General features: G+C 37.4%; 1 protein-coding gene and 1 non-coding gene across 3 annotated transcripts in view; both read left to right on the forward strand.

Moving 5' to 3' along the window:
* The window catches only part of MAP4K5 (mitogen-activated protein kinase kinase kinase kinase 5), a 110,916-nt gene that overhangs the window by 32,839 nt on the left and 53,885 nt on the right, over window positions 1-24,192 (forward strand). For both annotated transcript variants that reach the window (XM_075532052.1, XM_075532053.1), the window contains exons 4-10: window positions 13,299-13,389; window positions 13,795-13,859; window positions 18,141-18,196; window positions 19,832-19,879; window positions 19,971-20,013; window positions 20,762-20,834; window positions 23,932-24,063. In XM_075532052.1, coding sequence (XP_075388167.1) covers window positions 13,299-13,389; window positions 13,795-13,859; window positions 18,141-18,196; window positions 19,832-19,879; window positions 19,971-20,013; window positions 20,762-20,834; window positions 23,932-24,063 — 508 coding nt within the window. The remainder of the gene's footprint in view (window positions 1-13,298; window positions 13,390-13,794; window positions 13,860-18,140; window positions 18,197-19,831; window positions 19,880-19,970; window positions 20,014-20,761; window positions 20,835-23,931; window positions 24,064-24,192) is intronic.
* LOC142427189 (U4atac minor spliceosomal RNA) lies at window positions 8,806-8,918 on the forward strand. The gene has a single exon (XR_012780001.1). It is a non-coding gene; the product is annotated as a U4atac minor spliceosomal RNA (small nuclear RNA).

A 24,192-nucleotide genomic window follows, 5' to 3' on the forward strand; every position in this document is an offset into this window, starting at 1 on the left:
CCTTGATCCATTTCATAAACTTCAGAAAAGTAGTTAATACTCTTGTCAAATGAATTCTAACTCAGTGATCATATAGGACATAGTAGTTGCTTAAAAGCGTTTCCAAAGCTGTAAATCTGTATGAAAACCAGCTGCTGTCTTTCTCAGAAGGAGCAACTGATGCATTTGAACTGCTACCTTTTGGATTAGCAGCTGAGCTCCTTTACTACTGTACCCCCAGTGCTGCTTCCCATTAAATGCTATTGCTATTGTTTGATATTATAAACATTAGCTTAGAGGTCTAATTTTTGTTGCAAATGATAAAAGATGTTTTTGGTTACTGTCTTTTATTTATTGGCAATTTATTTATTTATTTTTAAAAAGCATTTTATTAGGGACTCATAGAACTCTTATCACAATCCATACATACATCAATTGTGTAAAACATATCTGTACATTAATCGCCCTCATCATTTTCAAAGCATTTGCTCTCCACTTAAGCCCTTTGCATCAAGTCCTCTTTTTTCCCCTCCCTCCCCGCTCCCTCATGCGCCCTCGATTATTCACAAATTATTATTTTGTCATATCTTGCCCTGTCCAGCGGTTACTGTCTTTTAAATACATGTTTATTCAACCACAGGGTCTCCATGAATCAGAACTGACTCAATAGCAATGAATTTGGGGACTTTTTGGTTTGAGGAAAATGATGAAATAAATTAGGTAATATTCACATAAAATCTGAAATTACTTTTAATGACAAGGGAATGCTCAAAAAGTATGAACTGAAAATAGTCGGCCATCAGTTTATAAAGCATGAGTATAATAGTGAGAGAATCATTGTAATCGTTTAGTTATAGGACTGGAAGAAAGCATCAAAACACTGTTGGTGGAAGTCTGGATGTTAGGAGTGATTTTCGCTTATTTATATATTTTTTCTACATTGGCTGACGTTTCTAAAATAGGAATATTAGTGTAGTAAGTAAAACATAAGATAAAATAACAGAACATAAGTGATACTTTTAGCTTATAAAAAGTTAGTTTTCAGTACTGATGCCCATATACAGTTTTGTTGTAAATATTTATAAATAACCAGAGGATCAAAATAAGAAATACAACTTAGAAGCATCGTATTGTACATATGAATAAGAAAATGAAAAAAAAAGATGAAGTTTAAACCAGTTGATTTAGCAATGGAAAAACTCTTTAGTGATAACCTTTTTTGTGAAAATCTTAAAATATGTTAACTTTTTGAAAGTCCAGTATATAGTTTTTGAGGACATTTTGCCTGTTAGTTAAGCTTATACTCCCCTCCACTAAAACACTGTCACGTGAATGGAACATAATTTTAGGGATCTAAGAAACAGTAGGTTGGGGCTGAGAAGACAGAAATTGGATTCTAAACAGGTTTTGCCACTTACTAACTGCATAGCCTTAGACAGACTGCTTAATCTTTCTGTGCATCAGAGTATCCTCATCTGTAATAGAAATAATGTAATGCCTGCCTAATGGGATTCGTTGTGAGCGTTTAGGAAGAGAATGTATATAAACCACTTTAAAAAGTGTGTGATAATTAGTAAGTACTTTGTCTGCAACTGTGGTCTCAAACACAGCAAAATTAGACAGTTTTATCCTATTATTAGACTTTCCAATTCCTAGAATAAATGTTAATTAAAAATTAGAAGAAAACTTTGGCACAGAGGAAGTTAAAACAACATGTGTAAGGGTATGACATTTTGAAGTGCAATTTGGCAAATGTTCATAAATGTTTTAGCTTAGGTAAATAAATTATGTTCTTTCTCATTGGTTATTTCATACGTAAAACTAGAAAAATATTGAGGGTGAAAAATTAATTGAATCACCTGTGGACTTTTATAACTTACGCAGAAGAATATATATCTTAATTAAGGTGAAAATGGGGGGTTGGAGTTTGAACTGCCAACCTCCTTCTCAGTTCTCAACTGAGACCACAACCATTATTAGGCCTCTCTGGATCCTTATAAACATTATAAATAAGTAAATATTTAGAATAGGAAGAAAACTTCAACAGGCATTAAGAGCGCCCTGCTCCACTTCTAGAGTCGGTGTTGGAAGGTCTGAGAAAAAGTTACTGCTTGAAAAGACTACAGAGAATTCATTATTCTCACAGGAGAGCCAGATTTCTGTCAGCGCTAGAAAATGAAAGAATATTCAAAGAGCTGACTGGTATTTGATTGGTCATGTACTCCAGAAAGAATGGTTTCAGATGTTAGGAGAGCAAGAACAAAACAGAGCAGAGGATGTGTAAAGCTAGACTGCAGCGGTTCTCAACCTGTGGGTCGCCACCCCTTTGGGGGTTGAGTGCAATATTTCCGATGGTCTTAGGAACCAAGACACCGCTCCTGTATCCTTCTCCAGGTGATACGCCCACATACGAGTACCTGGCTTGGAGACTGTTACCCATGCTACACCATGATTTTAAGACAAATTTTCATTTATTTCTGATTAGAAATAGATATTTCACAATATATAATTACATCATGTTTTTGTGATTAATCACTGTTTTAATGTTGTTCAATTTGTAACAATGAAAATAACATTCTGCATATCAGATATTTACATTATGATTCATAACAGTAGCAAAATGACAGTTATGAAGTAGCAACGAAAATATTTTTATGGCTGGTGGTCACCACAACATGAGGAATAGTATGAAAGGATCGCGGCATTAGGAAGGCTGAGAACCACTGTTCTACTGAGATTAGAGATGGGGCGTGGCAAGGGGTATGAATTAACAGCAGTGGTAAGGAACCCTTTAGAGTTAGTACTGGCCAAGTTGTGAGTGTTGAGGGTAGGACAGAGTGGTTTCTGAGGCTCTCTCTTTGTTCTTTGATGATTGGAGTAGAAGACCTACAGGAAGACCTTGTATGAGTTCAATTTAACTTTCACTGAAGACAAGGCTTATTTTGATGTGTACATCTGTTGCCTTGACCTCAGTATTGATCATATTTTTATTTTCTACTTATATAGTTTTTGTGCATCTGAAATGTCTCAATTTCTGATTGTCTAGCTATGAAGAGATGGGAAGAGGAAAAATACTCTTTCATTAGTGATGAGGACTCCAGATTCTCAAAAAATTAATTTCAAGAGGTCCTAGAAGATGAAGAGTTTAATTAGCCAGTTTTGTAAGAAGGAGCCTCAGGTGGGTTATTTCTTTTCCAGTCAGATGCCCACCCCAGTGTCTTTAGCAAAGAGCTGCAAAAAGAGCCCACCAGTCTTGAAAGATGAAGCAGTCTCCTCCCATAGAAATGTGCAACCTCTCACCTCCCTGATATGACCGCTGAAGACAAATGGGTGCATAAGCAAATGTGACGAAGAAAGCTGATGGTGCCCAGCTATCAAAAGATAGAGCATCTAGGGTCTTAAAGACTTGAAGGTAAACAAGCAGCTATCTAGCTCAGAAGCAACAAAGCCCACGTGGAAGAAGCACACCAGCCTGTGCGATCACAAGGTGTCAAGGGATCAGGTATAAAGCATCATCAGAACAAAAATCTTACCATAGTGAATGAGCAGGGGAGTGCGGAGTGGAGACCCAAAGCCCATTTTTAGGCCACTGGACATCCCCTTACAGAAGGGTCTTGGGGAGGAGACAAGACAGTCAGGGTGCGATGTAGCAGTCAGGGTGCGATGTAGCAACGATGAAAAATACAACTTTCCTCTAGTTCCTAAATGCCCCCCCCCCGTCATGATCCGAATCCTACCTTGCAAGCCTGATTAGACCAGAGGAGGTACACTGGTACAGATGGGAACTGGAAACACAGGAAAGCCAGGATGGATGATTCCCTCAGGACCAGTGGAGTGAGTGGCAATACTGGGAGGGCAGAGGAAGGGTGGGTTGGAAAGGGGGGAACCTATTTCAAGGATCTGCATGTGACCTATTCCCTGGGGAACATGCAACAGAAAAGTGGGAGAAGGGAAGAAGGGAGACGTGGGACAGAGCAAGATATGACAAAATAATAATTTATAAATTATCAAGAGTTCATGAGGGAGGAGGGAGTGGGGAGGGAAAGGAAAAAATGAGGACCTGATGCCAGGGACTTGGGTGGAGAGGAATGTTTTGAGAATGATGAGGGCAATGAATGTACAAATGTGCTTTACACAATTGGTGTATGTATGGATTGTGATAGGAGGTGTGTGAGTCCCTAATAAAATGATTTTTGAAAAAAGAAAGAAATGTGCAGCCTCAGAAACCCTAGGAAGCAGTTCTACTCTTGCCTGTAGGGTCACTATAGTCACAGTTGACTCATGGCCATGTATTCATTCTGTTTGTTTGTTTGTTTGACTGTTTGTAGTCACTGTCCTAAATGGAATTCTGAGATTAGAAATGAATTTTCATGAACTTCCACAGCTTGAGAGGGAGGGTAGTAAAGTACCCTGAATCCTGTAACACACAAGAAAGCTCTGTCTCTTATTTATAAGAGTCAGATGGTTGTTCAAACAGTATATTTTTTTAATTTTTCTGAGCAAAGGACAAAACAAAGTAAGCCTTATGTAGTTCTCTAAATTAGGGGTCTGGGTGGAGCACTCAATAGGCAGCAGCAGTTTGACCTCACAGTAATTTCTGAGTTCATCATTGCCATTTTAGATATGTGCCTTCATTCAAAAATGGCCTAGTAATTTCTTGGTTTTAAAAAAGAAAATCTCATTCTGGGCCCTCTTTTTCGTTTTGCTATATGTGGTTAAAGTAATACAAAGATTACAAAATCAAATGCTTAATGGTGTAAACTTGAAAATGAGCTCTCTTGACCACCTGTCCTCTTCCACTTCCAGGGCTAATTGCTCTTTTTGTGTGTCTTTTCCCAGACATTTTATATATTGCTCAGCAAATGTATTTTTATCAATGCTTAACAGATGTTGACCATCTTTTCCTGTCAGCCATAGTTCTTGTTAATAGCTGCTGGTTATTTATTCAATTTATCAATCCCTTATTAGTGTATACATGAGGGCTTCAAAAAGCCCATGGGAAAAGTCCTTTTTTTAAAAAAGAATCATTTTATTGGGGGCTTGTATACAACTTTTATCACAATCCATACATACATTCATTTTGTCAAGCACATTTGTACATTTGTTGCCACCATCGTTCTCAAAACATTTTCTTTCTACTTGAGCCCTTGGTTTCATTCAATTATTACATGAACTTTTTTGAAACCACCTCATATTTAGAATTATTTCCCTCTTTTACCCTTGAAATGTTGCTGCAGATTTACATAAAGGTAACTTGTGTTCCTGAAGAACCTGTACAAAGAACCAAAAGGCACTAGTTTCAACAGAACTATGGGATACTTTGTAGTTTAAACTCAGAAAAAGTGTGCATAAGGCTTTAGTTTTCTCACTGTGCTTTTGAAACTTTATGCTAAACAAACAATCCGAACGGGGGCATCAGTATTAGAGGAAGACTCATTTAAATTCTGTGATATGCAGATGACACAAATATTTAAAACACTGTCGAACACAAATTCTGACCACTGGACCGACCAATAAACCAACATCCTGATAAATGCAAGAAAACGTGGACATTGTCAGGGTTTTATTTTACTTGGAACCACAGTCAATGCCCATTGAAACAGTCAAGAAGTCAAGACTTTCTCTTTCACTGAGAGCCATGGCATTGCCAACATGATGAAGTGTCTAGATCTTCAAGGTCATTGTACTGCCAGGAAGCTCTGTACCACTGAAGGGACTAGAAATGGCTTGATAAACAGAAGAAATCTCAAAGCCCCTTCGTTTGTAGGCACTTCCTGTGCAAAGGGAATTGTGTTGGAAAAGTGAGTACAGAGCCAAATTCTGCCATTAGGAAGTGGGTCCGCGTCCAGCTGCTGACAACTGCAAGAAAATTACAGCCTTTGGGCCCAAAGATGGTTACCTGAATTGTACTGAGGGAAAAAACTGAAGCTCTGTTTGCTGGATTAGGTAACAAAAATCTTATCATCTGTGTCACGCCTGAAGCCGCTTTCAGGTTGTTCATGTAGCCATTTTGTAGCTTTTAGCCTTTTAAAAAAACAAGATGGGAAGACCAAGATCATAAGGTTTTGTTTGTTTGTTTTTACACGTTCCAACTTTCGCCCAAAAAAGTACATTTGAAGAGCATCAAACAGGTCTGTCCTCATAGCAAAAGGGGTGAGGACAGGCTAAGATAATAAATTTTGATGGTGAAAATGTGGTGTTAAATCAATTTTTATTTGCCAGAAGGGAGAAAAATAAATAAACCGAGAGACTTAAGCATTAGGCGAATCTGCTACAAAAGATATTTCTAAAAAGCAAACATGATGCCTGAAGGCTGAGGTGATTTTGAGCACCCCAAGCCCCATATGAATGTGAAATCTGAACAATGAATAAGGAAGACTGAAGAAACATTGTTGCCTTTGAATTATGGTGTTGGGGATGAATATTGATGATACAGTGAACTGCCAGGAAAACAAATCTACCTTGGAATGTTCCGTGGAAAGGAGAAGGCTCACTTGTCCTCTGCTCCCCACCCCCACTCCCCCAAATCCCCACCTGGACCACCAAGAAGGGCTGAGAGATTGGTTTCTCCTGATAACATGTCCAAGGTGCCATCCAATCTGCTCCAACCCATGGTGATCTTATGCACAACAGAACAGTGTGTGGTCCTGCAATGCGTGGTCCTGCGCATCCTTACAGCACGCCACTGTGTCAGTCTACCTCCTTAGGGTCTTTTTTTATGCCACCCCTCCATTTTGCCAAACACGATGGCCTCCACCAGCCACTGGTCTCCCTGACAATATGTCCTCAGTATGGAACACAAAGTCTTGCCATCCTTGACCCTAAAGAGCGCTCTGGCCTGCCTTCTTCAATACAGATGTTTGTCTTTCTAGTAGTTCTTGGTACTTTCAATATTTTTCAGACTTTCACTATTCATATAAGTTTTCTTTAAATATGAAGCTGTTCCAGTTTTACCTGCATCCCATAGATTTTGGTATAAATTTTTCTACTTTAATAAAATATAATTACATTTCCTAATTTGTGATTTAGACATTCTTTGGTAGGATCATTCTTAATTTCCAAATAATTCTGTGTAATTAAAATCTACCCTTACTACTGATTTTTTATTTTATCATGATCAGAATAAAACATGTGTTGGATGTCTATGGGGATTATATCTAGGTTTCCCTTGTAGCAAGATCTTTGATTAATATTGTATCTATACCAGTAAAAAATTGTTTACTATTGGAAGCAATTATCCTTTTACTTAAACTTTCTCTCTCCACAGTTGTACATCTGTTTTTAAATTAAGCAGATTAAAAGTGTTTTTTTTTGTTTTTGTTTTTTTAGCATTTTAAACCATTCCAATGTGTTTTCTTTTAACAATTTATTGGGGCTCATACAATTCTTATCACAGTTCATACATATACATACATCAATTGTATAAAGCACATCTGTACAGTCTTTGCCCTAATCATTTTTTTCTCTTTTCTTCTTTTACATTTTATTAGGCACTCATACAACTCTTACCACAATCCATACATATACATACATCAATTGTATAAAGCACATCCATACATTCCCTGCCCCAATCATTCTCAAGGCATTTGCTCTCCACTTAAGCCCCTTGCATCAGGTCCTCTTTTTTTTTTCCCCTCCCTCCCCATTTCCCCCTCCCTCATGTGCCCTTGGTAATTTATACATCGTTATTTTGTCATATCTTGCCCTATCCGGAGTCTCCCTTCCCCCCTTCTCTGCTGCCCCTCTCCCAGGGAAGAGGTTACATGTGGATCCTTGTAATCAGTTCCCCCTTTCCAACCCACTCACCCTCCACTCTCCCAGCATCGTCCCTCACACCCTTGGTCCTGAAGGTATCATCCACCCTGGATTCCCTGTACCTCCAGCCCTCATATGTACCAGTGTACAGCCTCTGTCCTATCCAGCCCTGCAAGGTAGAATTCGGATCATGGTAGTTGGGGGGAGGAAGCATCCAGGATCTGGGGGAAAGCTGTGTTCTTCATCGATACTACCTCACACCCTAATTAACCCATCTCCTCTCCTAAACCCCTCTATGAGGGGATCTCCATTGGCCGACACTTGGGCCTTGGGTCTCCACTCTGCACTTCCCCCTTCATTTATCCAATGTGTTTTCTATTAGGTTGTCTGATCCTGAAAAGGTGATGTTAAAATCTGGCATTGTAATTTTATTAATTATCAAGTTCTACAACCATTTTTTATAGTTTTACATGCTGTTTTATAGATTTAGATCCTGTTTTATACGAATTATAGGCTGTGACTTTTAATTATATCACTATATTATTTAATTTTCACTAAAACCTCACTCTTTAAAAAAAAGAAAAGAAAAGAAGTAAGAATGGTGAGACTTTGTCTCAGGTAATTTGGACATATTATCAGGAGAGACCAGTCCCTGGAGAAGAATGTCATCGGTGGTGGAGAGTAAGAGGAAAAGCAAATCCTCAATGAGAGGGATTGACATAGTGGCTTCAGGGTTTTATTGTGTTCATGGGATTGCTGTGAGTCCAAATGAATTCAACAGCACCTCACCAAAATTAGAGTTCACACAGTGTCACATGTATTAAGACACTCTCCAGACATTTTTACTCTGCTTGTGAACTGCTTCCACCTACAGCTGTGCAGAGCATGCCCACTCACCCAGGCCCCAGTCTCTCCTGGCAGCAGTTCCAGCCTAGCTGTAGATGGAAACATTCTTGGCATGAAACAAAATGAATTTTCCTGACGTGGTTTATCCCTAGTTGCATTGATTCATGTACAGTGACTTTTACGGATTATTTAACAATTTGGACATTTTTAAGAAGTTAAATACCAGCCATCCTTTTCTTAGGGTTGCGCTACTACCCAATGAACGTGTAGTGGAGGTAGTACTGCTAACACCTACACAACACACTAAAAAAAAAAAGTTAAATACCATTTGTGAAATTATTCATCTGAGCAAATTTGTTTTAAGTTCTAGTTATACCTAAAGAATTAATCAACATAACTCGGATATTGTTTCTTTGCACATTTGGAAATAAGGTGGGAACCCAATGTTTGTTTGTTTGTTTGTTTTAAACCGTTTTATCTGGGGCTCCTAGAGCTCTTATCACAATCCGTGTGTGTCGAGCACATCTGTACATATGTTAGCATCAACATTTTCAAAACATTTGCTTTCTACTTGAGCCCTTGGTTTCAGCTCCTCATTTTCCTCTCCCTCCCTCATAAACCCTTGATAAATTATAAATTATTATTATTTTCATATCTTACATCATCTGCTGTCTGGGAATCCAATGATTTACTGAAGCACATTTAAGGAATTTAGGCAGTTCTTTTGTAATTAAGAGCTGTATCATGAAATAAAGTATAAGCAAGAATCTAGCTATCAGGTTGATGATTAACCTATATAAAGAATACATTTTAGTGCGATAATACAAAAGAATCAGATGAGGAGCGACATAAAGGGGGAAAAGGGATTCTGACGTCCATGAGCTGTCAAGAAAAGCAGTGCCTTTTCTCTGTCCCTAGGGACAGCCATTGTGCTATAGAACTGTAGGAGTAGGGGTGCATGAAGACCTCTGGTTGAAACAGGGGGAAAGGAAAATCCAACTGAATATCAGCTCAAGGTTGATAACTAGGAGGCAAAGGTCGGGCATTCGCTCCTCTTCCTTTGCCAGTTCTGACAAACCAACCATTCTTCTCGCAGCACTCTACTTCTCTGCTGGGTTCTGTAATCATCTGTTGCAGTGACCACATACAACTCAGACTGTATTCATGACTGCAGGGAAATCACCATTACAACTGATGATGAGAAACGCTCACAACTCATTTCTTCCATCAGTACAGCCTCTTCCCAGCTATATCTATAGGCAGGCCTCTCTCTGGTCCTCAACCTCTCAACCACATTGCCTTGTTGTTTCCACCCTGTTCAGGCAGTGCTACCTAACTCTGAAGGGTACTCCACTGCACCATAAACTTCCCCTGTAGGTCCTCAACTCTAGATCTGTGGGTCAGCAAACCTAGTTTCCCTGATTTAGTGTATTATTTATCAGCACCCCACTTTTCAGATGAGCCTCTTAAAGGCACTCATTTGTGTCTGGCTCTTGATTCTGCAGCTGCCGTTCTCCTACTGCTTCTCTGGTGTCACAGCTCTCTGTCTCCTGAATCAAGGAAGTTCTGTGCACAGGGATCTTGGGATCCAAAAGAAGCGTTCTTCTCCTGGTTCTTCTTTTTAAAAAAATCATTTTATTGGGGGCTCATACACTCTTATCAGAATCCGTACGTACATCAATTGTGTCGAGCACATTTGTACATTTGTTCCATCCTTTTCAAGACATTTTCTTTCTACTTGAGCCCCTGGTATCAGCACCTCAATTTTAACCCCGCCCCATCTCCCTCATGAACCCTTAATAATTTATAAATTATTATTTTGTCATATCTTACACTGTCAGACATCTCCCTTCACCCACTTTTCTGTTGTCCGGCCCCCAAGGAGGAGGTTATTTGTAGACCCTTGTAATTGGTTCCACCTTTCTACCCTACCTTCCCTCCATCTTCACGGTATCACCACTCTCACCACTGGTCCTGAAGGGTTCATCTGTCCTGGATTCCCTGTGTTTCCAGTTCCCTGTCTATACCAATGTACATCCTCTAATCTAGCTGGATTTGTAAGGTAGAATTGGGATTATGATAGTGGGGGAGTAGGAAGCATTTAGTAACTAGAGGAAAGTTGTATGTTTCCTCTTTGCTATATCACACTCTGACTGCCTCGTCTCCTCCCCACAACCATTCTGTAAGGGGATGTCCAGTTGCCTACATAATAGGCTTTGGGTCCTCAATCTGCACTCCCTCTCATTTACAATGATTTGATTTTTTTGTTCTTTGATGCCTGGTACCTGATCCCTTCGACAGCTTGTGGTCACACAGGCTGGTGTGCTTCTTCCATGTAGGCTTTGTTGCTTCTGAGATAGATGGCTGTTTGTTTACCTTCAAGCCTTTAAGACCCCAGACGCTATCTCTTTTGATAACCAGGCACCATCAGTTTTCTTCACCACATTTGTTTATGCACCTATTTGTCTTCAGCGATAGTATCGGGAAGGTGAGCATCATGGAAGGCCAGTTTAATAGAACAAAGTGTTCTTGCATTGAGGGAGTACTTGAGTGGAGGCCCAATGACCATCTGCTACCTTAATACTAAGCCTATAAATATATGTACATGGATATATTTCTCCATTGTCATATATAAATATATTTACGTATGTACATGCCTATATTTAGACCACTATAAATGTCCTTTGCTTTCTAGTTCTTTCCTCTATTTCCTTTGACTTTCCTCTTGTCCCACTATCATGCTCAGCCTTCATTTGGGTTTCATTCATTCCTCTCGGTTACATTGCCCTTGATCAATCCCTACCAAACCTCTTACACATCCTTTCCACTGTTTTTGTATCACTTGCTGTTCCCTTGTCCCTGAGTTTGTTAACACCACCCCACCTCCCCCTCTCTCATGCCCCGCCGGAACCTTCGGTCTTGTTTTTTCCGCCAAATTGTTTACTCAGCCTATTTTATCTAGATAAACCTGCAGAGATAATAATATGCACTAAAAAAAAAGACAGAGCAAGACAAAGCAACAAAAGAAAACAAAATGACAACAAAAAAAAGTCTGTTAATAGTTCAAGGTCTATTTGTTGACTTTGGGAGTGTTTTCCAGTCAATTTGATGGGGTGCCATGCCCTGGCCCCAAAGCCTATTTTTGGTACTCAATCTGAACTTCCTTGCTCTGCTCCCCTTGCTGTTCTCTTGCACCCCCTTAGTGTTTTGCCTCAGTGTGGTGGGGTCAGATTTGGCACAATTCCCACACTTGTCTCCAGTGTTGTTCCCTGTAGTTCTATGGGTCAGTGAGGCGGTGTTTGTTTGTTTTTTTTTCGGTCAAGTGGGGGCAGCCTCGAGGTTCGGAGGTTCTTCTTTTTTTGATGGTAGTGAGAATCACCATTCCGGCTTCTGAGAGGGCTCATTTTATACATTTTGGGATGGCAAAATTGACAAGTCCCTATGCTAGATTTCCAAGTTTTTACATTCACAATTTTTAAAAATCATTTTATTGGAGGCTCATACAATTCTTATCACAATCCATGCATACATCCATTGTGTCAAGCACATTTGTACATTTGTTGCCATCATCCTCAAAACATTTGCTTTCTACTTGATCCCTTAATATCACCTCCTAATTTTCCCCCTCCCTCCCCACTCCCCATACATTCACAACTAATTTAACACTGTTAACAGTCACAACTGAATCATATAAAACTATCAGCATCTTCCCATACCTTCTATTACCCAAACTTGTCAGCAAAAGAAGAAATACACATACCCAATCTGTGTAGTCTCATCCAGTCTTTTGGTGTGTGTAACAAAGACTGATCAGAAGAGACTACAAGTAATCACTGCAGTAACTTTCAGAGCGTACTCACTGCTTCTGCCTCAATGGGAAATATAAGGTCACTTTATGTACATACACGGGGGACTTCAAAATTTTGTGGGAAAATATACTTAAAATATAATGGAATGTTTCAACAAACTTTTTGAAATGTTCATATATATATAAAGTTTATATATGATTCAATCTATAAACAGTCTTCATTAAAGATTTACTTAAAGACTGTTGCAAAGATCAGCTCTTTTAAGTTATTTAATGTTCACATTAACACTATTTTTTGTGCCCTTTTATTTTAAAGGCATCCTAACAAGGGACCAAGACAAGTGTATTTTTCTAAAGCCTTCCACTAATTGGAGCTCCCTCATTAAAAATAGGAAATAAATAGGTAAAATCTCCATTCTTCACATAATATATCAAAAACATTTCTAATTCAAAACGTACTTTATATTGTACTATATGAATGTGACACATTTTATTTAACCCTACATATGCCTTACCCATGAACACCTGTCTCTTCATGCCTTCAATAAAAAGTGAAATTGTGGTTTCAAAGATCTTTATGTATTAAGGCTTCTGGCTTTCCTAAGGAGCCCTGGTTTCATAGTGAGTTAAGTGTTGGTCTTACAACTACAGGGTTGGTGGTTCATACTTATCACAGAAGAGAGGTGAGGCTGTGTGCTCCTGTACAGATTTCTAGTCTAAGAAACGCTCTGTTCTGCAGGTTCACTGTAAGTTGGCATTGACAGTGTGAGTAGCTTTGGTTGTTTTGTATCGTTGCTTTACAAAAGATGTGCACAATTCCTTATGTCTAGTTATTATTTACTATGAAGTTTTCTTTTCAGTGTAGAGCAATTGAGTAACATAGTGTCCAAATTACCATTTTGTTTTTCAGGAGATGATTTTTCTCTGATTCAGCAAGAAATATTTATGGTCAAAGAATGTAAACATTGCAATATTGTTGCCTACTTTGGGAGCTATCTCAGGTAAAAACAACAGAAATGCTGCTTTCTCTTTGTATTTTACATTCTCAGCACAGTGTGTTCATGTATGTAAATTTTTTAAATTAGGCTGCCCTAAGTTCTAAAATTTCTATGGTCTTTTGGTATTTATACGGTCTTATCTTATTAGGGCAACTTTAGTGAAATTTTATAAATGATTTCAGGCAAATGTTTTAATGTAGAAAACTCTGATCATATTCTAATCCTTTTGTGATGAGCACAAAGCTGAAATCAATATGTTTCTGTAATTTGAGGCATGACTGCCAGGACAATTTCCTGTTGCACCCTGCAGTTCATCCTCAACCTTCTTGTGCTGAAGAATGAGTCTTCAGAGCATTCTAACGAATGAGAATTACTAGCTGAGATAATTTTCTATTTCTTGCATCTTAGTCGGGAGAAACTGTGGATCTGTATGGAGTACTGTGGTGGTGGATCGCTTCAGGATATTTACCATGGTACTGTAAGCCTGCCTTCATATGTTAACGCGCACTGGGACTGTAAGAGATAGGTGTTGGACATTTTTAGTTAACCAGAAATATTAGCCTGAACTCCATAAAAATACTGTTTTACATTCTGTGCACTTATCTAATGAATACTGTGTAGAAGAAACTTAAATTTGCTTTTGTGTTGATAATTACTGTTAATTAAATTTGCTTGGGCCTAAGCTGAGAAAAGTATGACTACCTGTGTAATTCAGATTGTTTTTTTCAAGTCATTCTTATATACAAGTTATTTGGTCTAAATTTCCTTTTATTTAAATTTGAAATGTGGAGGGTGGCTCATATAAAGGGAATATTTCTTTCCTAATTACATGTTTAATATTAAATAGTTACATATTAAACATTTAGTACATTAGCTTAATGTTTAATTTACTGCTAGTTATTAGAGTGATATTAAGACTTTATAGGGATTTAAATTTTGGGGCATGATTTATTTAGCTTTTTATTGCATAGTTGCATAATAGTTTGAATTGTGTAATTGCAACTATGGATTTATATATTTTATTATGAAATTTTCAAGAAATAATTTTCTGTGCTGAAATTTCATTTTAGAAGACTTATATGTTTCAGCTATGAAGTTTACAAATGTTTTAATTAGAATGAATTATATTAATACCATAATTATCTAATTATTTCACAATAATAACATATAACAAGTCTTGATTTATACTTAAGCTCCAGCTTATTAACTATTTGAAGTCATGTATAACACCACGTAAATTTTACTAAGTATACAAAATATTAAAATTTTAGAACCTCAAGCTTTTTTTTGGAAATTAAATTTATTTGTTTTTTAATCTTTTGATTAGGGGCTCATACAACTCTTACCACAATCCATACATACATCGATTGTGTAAAGCACATTTGTACATTCATGGCCCTCATTATTCTCAAAACATTTGCTCTCCACTTAAGCCCCTGGCATCAGTTCCTCATCTTTACCCCTCCCTCCCTGCTCCCCCTCCTTCATGAACCCTTGATAATTTATAAATTATTATATTGTCATATCTTCCCCTGTCCGACATCTCCTTTCACCCACTTTTCTGTTCTCCATTCCCCAGGGAGAAGGTTGCATGTAGATATTTGTAATCGGTTCCCTCTTTCCAACCTACCCTCCCAGTATGGCCACTCACACCACTGCTCCTGAAGGGATCATCCGCCCTGGGTTCCCTGTATTTCCAGTTCCTATCTGTGCTAGTGTACATCCTCTGGTCTAGCCAGACTTGCAAGGTAGAATTGGGATCATGATAGTGGAGAAGTTGGGGGGAAGCATTTAGGAACTAGAGGAAAGTTATATGTTTCATCATTGCGACATCGCACCCTGACAGGCTCGTCTCCTCCCCGAGACCCTTTTGTAAGGGATATCCAGTGGCCAACAAATGGGCTTTGGGTCTCCACTCTGCACTTCCCCCCTCATTCACTATGATAAGATTTTTGTTCTGATGATGCTTGATACCTGACCCCTTCGACACCTCATGATCGCACAGGCTGTTGTGCTTCTTCCATGTGGGCTTTGTTGCTTCTGTGGTAGATGGCCACTTGTTTAACTTCAAGCCTTTAAGACCCCAGACACTATATCTTTTGATAGCTGGGCACCATCAGCTTTCTTCGCCACATTTGCTTATTCATCTGCTTTGTCTTCAGCGGTTGTGTCCGGAAGCTGAGCATCATAGAATTCCAATTTAATAGAAGAAAGTATTCTTACATTGAGGGAGTACATGAGTGGAGACCCAATGTCTTTCTGCTACCTTAATACTAAACCTATAAATATATGCACATAGATCTAGTCCCACATCCTCATATATAAATATGTTTGCATATGTACATGCCTTTATCTACATGCCTCTGTAAATACCCTTTGCCTCCCAGATATTTCCTCTATTTCCCTTGACCTCCCTCCTGTCCCAGTATCATGCTCAGTCCCCACCAGGGGTTCAGCAATTCCTCTTGGTTATATTACCCGTGATCATGCCCTACCAGGCCTCCTACACCCTCCTCACCACCGATTTGGATCACTTGTTCCCTTGCCCCTGAATTTGCTAACATCACTACCTTTCCCCCAACCTCGCCCTCTCCCATGTCCCCCCAAGAACTGTCTGTCCTGCTGTTTTCTCCTCCAGATTGTTCATCCAGTCTATTTTTTTAGACAAACCTGTGGAGATAATAACATGCACACAAAAAAAGACAGAGCAAAACCAAGCAACAATATACAACAAAACAACAACAACATACCAATGACAAAAAAACAGAACAAAATACAAGAAGAAAGAAAAGCTTGTAGTTAGTTCAAGGAATTTTTGTTGCCTTTAGGAGTGTATTCCAGTCCAGTCTGTTGGGGTACCATGCGCTGGCCCCAAAGTCCACCTTCAGCATTCCCTTGAGACCTCGTCGCTCCATTCTCTTGCTGTTCTGTTGCACCCCCTTAGTGTTTTGCCTCTGTGTGGTGGGATCATATCTGGTGCAATTCCCACACTGTGTCTCCAGTGTTGTCCCCTGTAGGGCTATGGGTCAGTGAGGGGCATCCTGTCATAGTGGGGCCAGCCATGTGGTCCTCTCTGTGGACTGGCTGCCCTAATTGGGAAAGTCGTCCTCAAGGCCTGGTGGGCCAGGTTGTGCTCCACTCTCTCCTCCTCCCCTTTCATCTGCTCCCATGTGCTCTGATCAGATATGCCGAGAGCTGTAAAGTCAATACCGTCATTTGAAATAACTTTTTCTGGGGGGAAGGACAGGTGTCCACTTATTAGTTGGGATTGGGGCTGGCCCCCGCCTACCTCTTAAGCTTTTTTAAAAACAAGAATTGATTCCATTTAAATAAAGAAAATTTTGACTCCCTTATTTAGTAATCTTTCATTTTTTAATATATCAGACTAGAATTTCCCAATGAAGGAAAATCTTATGTGATACACCGAGATATCAAAGCCACTGACATCCACACATTTCCAACTCATGTGATTAGGAAACTTTTATTCTTTACAGGAACAAATAACTTCATCTTTCTCTCACACAACAACTATTGGGTTTGAACCACTGACCTTGAGGTTAGCAACAATGTGGAACTTATTACACCACTAGAAGTCCCTATTGAGCTTAGAGTGGGTCTTCAAAATTGGAGATCTTCATCCTTGCTTGAAAGAAAATTTAAGAATTTTTATTTAATGGCTATAATTTTTGTCTATTCATATTCATAAAATGAGAGTTCTTAAGAGTATGGGGGGGAGTGAAAAATCAAACTATGTAACTGGCATTTTTTACTACTTTTCATTTTAAATTTAAAGCAGTGTTTGAGATACTAATTTTATTTTGTCATAAAATTTCTATTTTCATTCCAAAAACCTGATAATTATTTAATTACATCTATTGTAGCATTTATAAATTTGTAAATAAGAATCTAGATAATAAATAGGAGTCAGGAACAGCTATTCTAATTAATTGATAGTAAAGGGTGGCTTCCCTTTTAATCCATCAAGTTACTAAGAATAATTTTTGTTTGAGTAGATAGAGTCAGTCATCAAATTGATGTTTCTAATTACTTATCCTGATATGGTTTCACTGTTCGCAAATGCACCCCAGATTTCAAATATTCAGACATATTAGAAGATCTATTTCCTAAGCTTTTGGCTGACTGCTTGCAAAAAAAGCATCTCATAGTTTATAATTGGAGAAGAGCTAGTTTCCAAAAGTGACCTGACTACTTTTAAATTTTTAGTAAGGTACTAGATCAAGCTGCTATGTTTTAATAGTGGTAAAGAAATATACTTAAATTTTTTTCACCTTAAAATATATCGATATGTGTATATTGCTTTTCAGTATATTTTATAGTAAATCTTTGTATGATTCTCTGTAGAATTATAATTAATTGTAGGTGTTTATGTAATTTGTTTCTGGTTTTTGATAAATTGTTGAGAAAAAGATCATTTCTGTTGCTGTCTTTAAAACCTTCTTTGATGCTTTAGTACTATGCTTTGTACATAATAAGTCCTTAATATTTTCACTGATCAGAGATGTTACAGAGTACATCCATGCTTTCTAAAGGGCATTTCAAAGTTCACAACTTTCTCTTAGTTACTGTTTCTTGATTACAAAAGCAGTGCACGTGGTCAGAATTCAAGTCTGAATATATGCTCAGAGACAAACACAGAAATTCCGGAATAGTCTTCCATTTATAAAGAAGACTTTCTGTTCTGTCATAATCAAATATAATTCTGTGATCAGCTCTTTTATTTTCTTTCTTTCTAGTCACTGGACCATTATCAGAATTTCAAATAGCTTACGTTTGCAGAGAAACTTTACAGGTATTACATTTGCTTTTATATGAACATTTCTCATCTCACAATTGAAAAATTTTAATGATGATCAGTCCACAAGAAAAAGGATATACCAACTAACTTTTCTATTAGCCTTTTATAATTCTATAAAACTGTTTATATTATGAATGAGTAAGCAGAATTTATTTGAAAGCATGCTGAGATATACAATAGTGATGTGTGATATTCTATTTTGTAGCACTTGGCCTTTAATTGTTACAAAACTAAGGAAAACTAGGGATGTGAGTTGGTTTTCATGAGTGAATCACTAGACTTCTGAATTAGAACAAGTTGTTTAAGCTTTTCCCATCAAGTTTCATGAACTTAAATCTTCATAGAAGCAAAAGGAACCTTGTGCTGAAGAAGTGAGAATTTAGTCCTTTCTCCTGAAGTGAGAACAAATCAGCACAAAAATTATTCAAAGTATAATCAGAAACCCTAGTTACATGATATTAATAAGTGTCATTGGCAGGAGAATTCCTTTTTATAAGTTTGAAAAACTATTAAACAGGTTTCTCAATTTGGGACATATGATGATAAAATTATTACAGATCTTCCACAGCATGTAGCTGTAGAGTGTGCAGAATTTCACCCAGTTTATTTGTTGGTCTGTTCACAAGAAATGATTTTTCTATGATTACCTTTGTATTTTTCTGTAAACATTTTTGTGAATGAGTTCCTAAACTTATTTGGACTACTGCCCCCCATTTCAGAACACGCATGTTATCTAGTAATAGTATGCTTAGTGCTTCTGTTCTACCTTCTAGTTCAGTGAGTATTTCTGGGAGTCTAAAGGGTTACAAGCAGCCACCAAAGCACAGTTGGCATTTTTTCACCTGGAACTGAATGTTTTGGTAATTGCCTCCAGAATCAACTGCCTTCTCTGCCAGGAGACCAGAAGAACTAGATGGTGCCTGGCTACCACTACAGAACATGCTGATCAAAGACTCTGTCATGGAATTCTGATTAAAAGAGATTTTTTTTAAAGAGAGAAGAAATTAGTAACATTTTCAAAATCTCTTGGACTCTAGATTTGCTGGAGCCATGGAGACAAGATGAAAGCCCAGTGAAACCAGGACCTGAGATAACTTGTCAACTTTAAACCCAAAATACACCCCCCCCCCAAGTCTTACAAGCAAATTATGCTGTGCAGTAAGGGCAGAGCAGAAGCACAATAGTTTCGTTTAACTCGTTAAGAATGTTGCCTTAAGCATTTTTGCCTTAAGATTTATCTATATGGGATCAAACTGATAACAACAAACAGATCAGGCATCTGTCTACTAGATCCCTGATCAAAAAAATGTGCTGTATGATTCAATTACATGAAATCCTAGAAAATGCAAACTGATCCATAAATACAGAAAAGTAGGTCAGTGTTTGCTGGGGGCAGGAGTGAAAAGAGAAAGGAAGCATTATAAAAGGTCATGAAGACACTTTGAGGTTGATGTTATGTTCATTATCACGTTTGTGTTTTTCATAATCCAAAAGCCAAACTTTGTTTATACAAAAGTCAAACTTATTAAAAAGTTTAGGTATATGTGGTCTTATTGTATGTCATTTATTCATCAGTAAAGTCTCTAATAATCATTGCAGTTTGTTAATGCTTTTTTCCTTAAACTTTAGGGTCTTGCCTATTTACATACTAAAGGCAAAATGCATAGAGATATAAAAGTAAGTTCATTTAACGTGTTTGATTTATTTTAAAGTTCATTTGAAGGAATTTTATAATGCTAAGTGACTATTGCTTTTATTTTTCTTTTAGGGTGCGAATATTTTATTGACAGACCATGGTGATGTAAAATTAGGTATGTTGTCTCATTGCTAAAATGTTTTAAAATTTTTACTGAAATTAAAAATGACAGAATTATATTCATATCAAGAGGCACAATAATGTGTATCTTTGACTCATTTTCATGGGTTCCACTCAAGGGAATTAATCTTAACAATGAAAAAAATCTGTTCACTGAGATAGGATAAAGACAGCTATTTATAATAGGAAATAAAATGTAAGCATAGCCCTATCAATAAAAAAACTATTATATTAAACTGTGATAAATTCTTTAGGGACTAATATTTAGTCATCTAAATTAATACTAATATGAACTCATCTGGTGTGTTAGATGATAATTAAAATGTATTTAATTATTTTATCTTGTTTGATAACCAAAATAAAATTATGCACGGGGGTGGAAAGGCTTTATACAGCATAAAATGCTGACCTGGGCTGGGGTAAAAGGAACTGGACAGCTGTTTTACCCAGATGTCTTGTTTCTTGCTTTTTTTGCCCTCCAATTCTTAAATATGCCTGTAATAAAATATTTTAATTTTATTTTTAATAAAGTACATTTTCATTCTAGTAAAATGCCAGCGAGTTATTTTAATGAGTAGGGTATGAACCAAGCAAGGAGAGATTTAAATATTCAATTTATGAACTCTTTCCTAACGGTAATATCTGAATTACCAATAATGGCATGACTCAAGAGATAGTAAGAAATGTTGGCTCGTTTATTGACAAGATATAAATTTTTCTGTTTCATTTTTTCCCCCTACCAGCTGACTTTGGTGTGGCTGCAAAAATAACAGCAACCATTGCAAAGAGAAAATCTTTCATTGGTACTCCTTACTGGTAAGATTTTACTATCACTGATTTTAGTTCACTATCATTTCTTCAGTCATTGTGATCAACTTGGTAATACAAGTAACACTTGGCCCAGTATTACTTGCCTGGTCCTTTTTATTCTCAGGGTTCTGACTACACAAGGGACCTTGGATACACATTTTCATTGTTCAGCTTTCCCTGTGTTAAACCACTAATAATTTCTACTGCTCTGGATTCTTATTTTAAGAGGACTCATAAAGTATATTAATTTACCCAAAAAAACTAATTACTTTTTATAATTTTCTTCTATTTTTTAGCTTCAGTTTTAATCTTCAATTTCATTTCCCACTTTTTAAAACTCTTAATGTAATCTACCATTAGTTTGCAGCAAGCCCATTACCATTGAGTCCATTCTGACATATAATAACATGGTAGGGCACAGTAGACTGGCCCCATAGGGTTTCCAAGGTGGTGATAACTTACAGAGCCTACTACTGCACTTGTTTCTCCCCCAGAGCAAGTTTCCCCCTCCCTCCCCCCCTCCCCTGCGTTCTAATATCCATCGCAATGGATACACCAAACTTACAGACAAAATTCAAGAGTCAAGGGCTTAATAAGGAAGTTTGCCAGTAATGCCAGTGAGAAATGCTCAAGGTTGAGTTATTTCGATGTGTTACATTATCAAGACATGTTATAAAGTTCTGTCAAGTCTGCTAATAAATACCCAAAGAGCATATCACTCTGCTGTGAGCCTTTAGCTCTGTGGAGCATCAAGCCCAGCTCCCTGAAATAAGTGCCCAGCGGCACCACACTTCCAGTAAAGCCTCAGTCCCAAGGCACTCAGCTCTCCTTCCGTGAGTGAGCAAGTCCACCTTTCCCAATTCAGTGCTCAGAAGCACCCCACTCAACAAGCCAGTCCCCTGCACAAAAGTACTCAACTTGCCTTGCTCTGTGGGTTGGGTAGTTCATCACTCCGTTGCACGCTCTGGCTCCTGGTTCTGTTGCCACTCTTCTGATGGTACAACTGTCCTCTGGATCCAGGAGGTTCACTGGGCAGGAATCGCAGGCCCAGAGACGCCTTCTACTCCTAGCTCTTGCTGGTAATGAGATATCTTCCAATGCTGCTTAGAGGCTCATGATATACACAGTAGGATGCTACCCTAGGGAACCCTGGATTGAGTGAAGATTCACCTGTCTTATCAGTATTTTGCCCACCTTCTTACCAAGCCTGTGCAGGGAAAGGTCATTTGGTGGGAGTTAAAGACCAATTACTTAAAATAACTTTTCTAAGACAGTACTTTTGTTATACATACAGATCATTGAAATACAATAGAAAGCTTAGTAAGAAACCGTAACATATAAAACAATTTAGTAAATGTCATAAAAGATGACCCATAAAAACTACATGACAGGTTAAATTCTTTAATAAATAGTATCTGTGTATGATTTGAAAAGAAATTTAAAATAGCTCTATACTTCAAACCCAATACCAAATAAATTATAAATGAATTAAAACATTAAATATAAAAGTAGAACTAAAAGAAATGACTGTCTTTTCATAGTTGAAAAAACCTTTCTTGGAATAAAGGCATAAAGTCTTAAAAATTAAAAGGAAAAACATAAATGTAACTAATTGAAATGTTAAAACTTATGAGTCTATCAGCTCAACTGGCTATCAGTAACATTTAAAAACAGTTATCAAACCAGGAACTATTTGAAACAATTGTAAGATGATACATACATGTAAGATACTACCATGTCAAAATATGAAAAATGTTTATCTTTAAGGATAAAATGCAAACAAAATATACAATGGAATTTTAATTTTAACAAATGAGAAGATAATCAGTGTCATGGGTATTGTTACTGAATATTTGATAGTAAAAATAGAGATTGGTACAAAATTTGAAGAATAATTTGACAACAGTATTTCAAAACCTTTAAGGAAAATTTACATTCTCTAGTCACAATAATTTTACCTGTAATTTTATTAGAGTCATGCAGAATGAAATATTAAGAGCTTTATCACAATTAGCAATAAAATTGAGTATATGAATGAACATAAAACAAGAATTAATGAATCATTTTTATTAACTAAAATAATGCCTCTATTAAATCACACAATATATAGTATTTTAAAAAGCAGGATAAAAACGGCATGTGAATACCATTTTATAAATAATATATGTGTATGTGTTTAAATAAAAATTATGGATGAAAATGTATGAAACAGTACATTTCTGGGTAGGACTATGCTTGAATTATTTTCTTCCAACATTTTAATACTCCAGGTTCTCTTCAGTCAAATATTACATTTGATAATGAGTGGAAAACCCCCCAAATTTTAAATAAATATTAAAAGAAAATATAAGATGCATTTGATTGCAAAAGTTCCTTCAACTCAGGTCTATTTCCTTCTGCAATCTATCCACCTGGTGAACAATCTTCTTTGGTTAAAACTATCTAATTTTTTTGTGCTCTGACTATACCTGGTAAAAAATAATACTGGTTGGTTGTGTTTATTATCTCCCTAGAAAGCCCTTTTCCTATGTTTATGTTAAGTTCTGCCCAAAAGTAAGAGTGGCACACATTCACTCACCTTCCTGTACTGGGAGCAGATTGATTGATCATAGCTCTCCATCCCACTGTGCCAGGAAGCACAACCATACGGAACATGCACTCCACTTCCAATAGGCAGGGGAAATGGCACCCATTTGTTTTCCCTGGGGTCTAGCTCTATTTCTTTTTTCTATCAAACTTGAATTAGCTTTCTCCACGGTGATAATTTTCATTTACTCCTATACCCTTGTCTCTGTCAGTTCTACACTCCCCATTCCTGGAAAATTATTTAGAGTTGCTTAGCCCTACTAATTGTAATACCCTTAAGAGTTTTCCCACTGTTTTCTGGAAGAATATTATCTTGATCCATTTCTCCCATTGTAAGAGAACACCGTATATTCCTTTAAATACACAATTTGAATATTTTTCTGGAAATATTCTACTGATTAGTATCGGTTTCTGCTCTTAATTTCTCTTGCACAACTCTAAGTGTAGTGGTGATCATAAGAAGTTTTGGATTTCATATCCTTTCAAGCTTAAAAACTTATTCATTGCTTCCTTCTAGGATGGCCCCTGAAGTTGCAGCAGTGGAAAAGAATGGGGGCTACAACCAGCTCTGTGATATCTGGGCGGTGGGCATCACAGCAATCGAACTGGGGGAGCTCCAGCCACCCATGTTTGAGCTGCATCCCATGAGGTGTTCTCAGGATTTATAATTACGCAATTAAGCGCAAATTCTGTGGGTGAATGTTAAGTAACTAACAATTCAGGCATTCTAAGCCCATTTTTCAGTGTCCACATAATATAGATCTGTCTTAGGGACTTA

This window comes from Tenrec ecaudatus, chromosome 14, assembly GCF_050624435.1.
Source record: "Tenrec ecaudatus isolate mTenEca1 chromosome 14, mTenEca1.hap1, whole genome shotgun sequence".
NCBI classification, from domain to species: Eukaryota; Metazoa; Chordata; class Mammalia; order Afrosoricida; family Tenrecidae; genus Tenrec; species Tenrec ecaudatus.